We start from the raw sequence: 5,978 nt of genomic DNA, 5'->3' as shown, positions 1-5,978 counted from the left end.
TTCTTTTAGTACATTTTAATGAATTCCAGCCACATAATGTGACTTGTCGATTGAAATATTTAGTACATAAAACATGTTATCAATACAGGATATTATGGCTATCAAAAGTTTTAGGCTAACATTGCATACTTACATAAAAACATGAAAAAAGACAAGGAAATTAACTACTTACATCGTCTTTCTGTCAGCCATGTTGGCACTGAGTTAGGGTCGCTGAACAGAGTTAGGATTATTCGGGTACATAGTGTGTTTATTCATATCTGGCCCGCAAGATTTTGTGACATACGCATTAACTTGGTAGATATCTAAAAAAGTACTTAAAATATGACCCTAAAATTTTGAGATAATAAAATATAATACAAGACAAAATGAAATATGAAAAATAGTGAAAACTGAAAAAAATGTCAGATATTCACTTATGGCTCTAACCCAACGATATGTTTTTATTTGTATATGCTACATAAATGATATATATCTTACACTTTTCACATTCCACGTATTTATGAATTTATAAATGTTTTTGTTAAACAAACCTAAAGCAGTAAAATATAGATACGGTTTGTTAGCAATACCTGACACAAATACAAAGCGAAACCACAGACACATGGGGTTCGGACCCACACACCCCATTCTCCTCCGCAACTGGTTAAGTTTAGCCAATATTTTTTAGCATATTATCAATGCTCTCAATATTACAAGATTTGAAACATCGCACGAACACTAGGAAAACAACTGCCAATTAAACTTTTAAATAAACCCCTACCAATGAAACACTGGTATTAATCGACGGGTCTGTTACCATTCTCTCAAATGACACCGGTCCCGACAACTGTTATTTGTATTCCGATAAGAAATCAATAAATATTACAAGTTAAAGCATAGCAAAAGTTCCTTCTACGGCACATCTATAGGCGCCCATCTATATAAATATAAAATGATCATCTTGTAAAATTTTGGTTGCAATGTCTGTTTTATACTGCCCAAAACTGTCAGGTAAGTAATTACGCTAGTTATTTAACATAAATTGTTAAATCCAACAACAAATTAAATCTGTTACCACTTTCAGTAGAGTAAATACGGCAATAAGACATTGACCCGGTCAGTCCATTATGATTCGATGTGTGAATTTGATGCGCATAATTAGAGGGTCGCAATGGGGTTTGTTTTCAAATATTAACCATGCATTTGAAGGTAACGATAATATTTGGGTGTTTACATTTAAATTTGCTGATATATGTCTATCTGGTCGACTGAATGTACATCTGTCATGTTCTTCAAGAATGGAGGAAATAAAAGAATCAATCACTCATCCTCGGGTTTAGTATTATGTAATCCATGGAACGCGTTCAGTCAGAGAATCGCCTCAATTGAGAAAGAATAGTTTAACGTCAGAGGTTATTTCTAAGGTCACCGAGTTTAATTGGCCAGCTTGTAATTACAAGTACAACAGATTTCGATATCAGTAGCTCAGTCAAGTGTGACTTACCGAATTAAGATATTCCTTCTCAAGAGAAGGAACAATAAATCAATCAATCAATCGAAATTCTATGGAACACTTCCTTGCGAATTGATCCCTGCTTTGAACTGTGCATATCGTTGCCGAGTACCAAAATTAATACCGTTTTGACTACATTATACCGGACTATCTCTTCAGTACATGTTACACGAGGTTTGTTTACATAAAGAAGTGATAATCTGGTTTAACATGGTCGTAAGAGTATTAATTTTGGTACCCAGTTTATGACATGCGCTACACAAAGCGAGGGTCCAGCGCAAGCAAGTGTTTCCATTGTTCGTGCGGTGTTTCACACACTGGCGCCAGACCAGAAAAAATGCCTCTGTACATGTTATACCCCACCCCTAGGTATTCTATAAGAACCATGGTTATGAACGGGAAAATATACTGACTCGTTTCAATCGTACCTTTCTCAGCTTAAACGTGCAGTTCGGTGCATGGGTACATAGTATATTGAACAAGCGATAATTTATCTTCCATCGTGCACCAGTCACATTGTCTCAATATTCCATATTTCTGAGATAATCAACATATTTTACGCTTTCGTCAACGTTACAGAAAAAACTTGCGTCACCTTCCCTAATGAACATCCGGTCTAGAGGTCACGGCGGTGTGCACATGTTAGGCAAAATGTAAACAAACAAAAACAGAATTTAAAAAATTGACAATTTTACACCAAAACTCGAAATGATGAATGAAATTCATCTTGTATATGATATTTAATTTGAAATCATACATTGGTCTACATCTGTTCTGTTTATTTTATTCATTTTCCACATTTATACTGCATTTTCACATTTTAGCGAACACGTGTAGTAAAATGACGCTTGACATACATTTTCACAACAGCCAATCAGAATATTTTGTAATCTAGAACGGAACTTCATCAGGGAAGTTCGAGCAAGTTTTTTTGTGAAACGTTGAAAAGGCTGTAAACTACGCGCTGTTTTTCTAAGATAAGAAGTATTGAAGAAATGTGACCGGTACACAATGGAAGATAAATTACCACTTGTTTGATATCCATAGTACACATTTACCAAACTGCGTGTTTTAGGTATGAAATGTGCGACTAAAACGGGTTAGTATATTTTCCCCTTCATGACCATGGTTCAGAATACCTAGGGGTAGGGTATAACATCTACAGAGGCATTTTCTTTCTGGTCTGGCGCCAGTGGTTTCACATCTTGTAATATTGAGAGCATTGATGGTAAAAAATACATTTTTTTTAAACACGCTGAAATGTTACAAAATGCGTTTTATGATCGTCACATATGCTCAATACATGGTAAAATGCTAAAAAAATTGGCCGAACTTAACCAGTGGCGGAGGAGAATGGGGTATGTGGGGGTCCAAATCCCAAGTGTCTGTGAGCGAAACACAATGAAATATTATGTAAAGAACAAAGACGAACATCTTAATAACTGATAATTTGTCATACTTCATACTATCAACTGACATATAACATATCATATCATGATCACATCATATCTCCACTTTATCGTTTTCTTTTAATTCACATAAATAATTATAGGTACATAAGATACATTTATCATTAAATTCATATCGGTAACATGGTTTCACGCAAATTAAAAGTGGTGATTTTCTTTCATAGATCATCGCGTTCTGTAGACATTTCGAGAGAAATTATCTCCAAAAGAATCTTTCATAAATCCGCACACACTTCGGCAAGAAAGTAGGTTTGGTTTAAAATGACACTCTGTTCCACTTAAATCAGTCGAACAGTAACAAGGTTTATCTAGGCTGAATCTATTCGCATCTTAACATTCTACGAGCGCCTAATAAAGAAAATGGTGTATATATATTTGATGATATTGTTTTTCTGTTTTGTATTTTTTATGTGAACAACGGTTTTATCTTTTATGATTCATCATCTGTCACATTTCTACTGCATCACTTGATACTTCTAAATTAAATTTATTTTCAGACTCAAGTTGAGCCTCTCCTTGTATCATTTGAACATCGCCAATCGAAGGTATCTTTTTCAATGTCTGAAAGTATGGATTTGGTTTAAACTGTAAAGAAACAGTTTCTTTCTTGCGTAGCTCATTGGTTTTGTCTTTCAATAGGTCAACTTCCTTATCTACTAAATCACAAACAACTTTTAACCAAACAGAGCTTTCAGATCTTACAACATTATCAACAAGTTCCTGATTTAGTGTTTCTTCTTTTTCTATATCTTTGCATGCATCGATGTCTTTTTCTAAGACTTCGGTTTCCTTCAGAACAAGATTTTCTGTTTCTTTTTCTAGCTGCTCACTAATTTCATTTAAATGTTTAATAAAACGGTCTCTCTTTTGCTTCAGTAGTCTCTGTTTTTCCAAAAGCAACATAAGGTTTTCCTCCTTACTCAGTTTCGTTGAAATTGTCATGTCATGAACAGTTTTCAGCTTATCCAAGAGAACTGTTCTCGTATATTCATTTTCGTGGACGTTTGCCGCACTATTTAACTCCGTTATTTCATCGCAGTTCCTATGATTCACAGCGAAGCATTTGTGACAGACAAAAATCGAATGTGTCTTACATTTATAAGAGACCTCTTCTCCGGGATGATCCTGGCAAGAAACCATTGATTTCATAGTTTTGAAAACGCTTGAATCATCTGGCATGTCCTTTCCATTTAACACTACATGGTTTCTTGTAAGCTTATTTTTACGATGATCACGTGCGCATTCTACACAAAGAAACTCTGCACATGGAACACAAAACGCTTCAGCTTCTCTTTTAACTTCACCAACTCGACATGGCTCACAATTGCTAGGTCCACTATTGTCGCTGTTTTCTTCCTTGCCATTACTTGCTCCCATGGTGTTTTAATTTCTTACAGTTGTGTTGTGCAAGCATATATCAAGCACACAAATATAAAAATACGCGTTAATTTCGTCCAGATTGCTTAATGTAGTTTTGTTATTATTTTAAATATCAATGTTCCACTCACTCGGCATGTTAAGCACCATTAAGTCGCTATGATCGATTGAAGTTTTAACAAAATAGTGTAATATCGATATGGTTTAAATTTTTGTTACTAATACCGCATGCACTTAAACATAAGATAAAACAATGAAGAGGAGTGGTTATATCTTATCGCACACATTCCATTTTGTTTTAAAGTTCAAATACTCTTTAAGACCACACCAAATTGATTACTTGGTCAACGGATTTTCCGCTCCATTTTTTTCCAAAATCAAAAACAAATATTATTTTTTTGAAAATCAGTTTCCGCTCGCAGTTTGGACTGCACATACAGTGTAACAACATAAATAATGTATTGTTGGAATAACTTTGATTTTAAGGACTGGAACGTTGCTTCTATCAGCTATGTAAAATGAACACAATTTTCTTGCGGAGAAGGGGTACGCACATGGAACTTTATTAGGGCAAAGGAATCCTAAAGAGCTTACAATCTCACAACCCAAAAAACATGCATTAAAGGCCTACTTTTTTATTTTTTCAAGTAGAGTTGAAAAACAAGAATATTATATAACTGTTTATAGATCCTTTTTCAGATTTGTTTAATGGGTACGATCAGATTTATTTATCAAAAAGAAACTGAAGATGATAATGCATTTATTGTTAAGACTTGCATCATTAAAAGTAAGTCTTTCCTTATTTGCCAAAGTTAAATGTGAAATCAAAGAACAAAAGGAAGTGCAAAATTTGTCATTGAATTTACAAGTGAATTTGGCCATCAGTGGATGATGGATTTCATGGTATCTTGTGAAATTGCATTGAAAGTTGACAGACACTATAATATATAGGTCATGGGTACCTAATGTACAGGTGAGGTGATTGCAGTATTTTCCATATATATAATGATTTCTATTATACACTACATGAGAGTAACAGCTTTCTTATTCTTATGTAGTGACATAGAATCTAAGGCAAAACCCTTTATGTGGCCTGCCTAGGATAAAACTTAGCAGACACATTAGTTCTATACACTAGAAATACGGTCAAATTGCAAGATTTTCTTGTATCCGTCTGTTGTCCCTCCAGTTTGTTTAAATGTCTAAATGTTTGTAATGTATTTTGGGAACAGTTTGTAAGTAAACCAACATCTAAAGATCTTTGGTTCCTTTATGTATTTTCAAGCCATTTCGATATGTTTTTGCAGTGCTTGTTGACTTTTATGTCAAGGTTTTTTATTTTTTTTTTCAAATCGCTCCTCGCCCGCTCCAGAAGTAGGTGAAATCCAAAAACAAATATTTTTATTTTTATTTCGCTCGCTCGCTCCTAAATTTTTTGGAAACATTCCGATGACCAAGAAATTAATTTGGTGTGGCCTAACTGTAATTTCGATGTAAGTATACACATATGTATAGCAATTTTGTTTTTCGAAAAATCATATTTCTGTAACATTATGCTTCAGAAGTACAAATTTAGTTGTACACAATATTTATAATAGACTTTAAACATTTTAAATATCCGTTTTATATAGAACTCC

General features: G+C 34.1%; 1 protein-coding gene across 1 annotated transcript; it reads right to left on the bottom strand.

Moving 5' to 3' along the window:
* LOC128557193 (E3 ubiquitin-protein ligase TRIM33-like) lies at positions 1-4,592 on the bottom strand. The gene has a single exon (XM_053544179.1). It carries the CDS (start codon positions 4,339-4,341, stop codon positions 3,412-3,414), a length of 930 nt encoding a protein of 309 aa, XP_053400154.1. The 5' UTR covers positions 4,342-4,592; the 3' UTR covers positions 1-3,411.
* Between the last annotated feature and the right edge of the window lie 1,386 nt (positions 4,593-5,978).

The sequence above is a fragment of the Mercenaria mercenaria genome, chromosome 5, assembly GCF_021730395.1.
Source record: "Mercenaria mercenaria strain notata chromosome 5, MADL_Memer_1, whole genome shotgun sequence".
Lineage (NCBI taxonomy): Eukaryota > Metazoa > Mollusca > Bivalvia > Venerida > Veneridae > Mercenaria > Mercenaria mercenaria.
The sequence above is the reverse complement of the archived record's forward strand: the minus strand, read 5'-3'. Positions and strand labels throughout refer to the sequence as shown.

What these genes read in the sequence shown, in the direction of transcription:
- LOC128557193 (XM_053544179.1), bottom strand. Translation starts at nt 4,341, where the DNA reads ATGGGAGCAAGTAATGGCAAGGAAGAAAACAGCGACAATAGTGGACCT.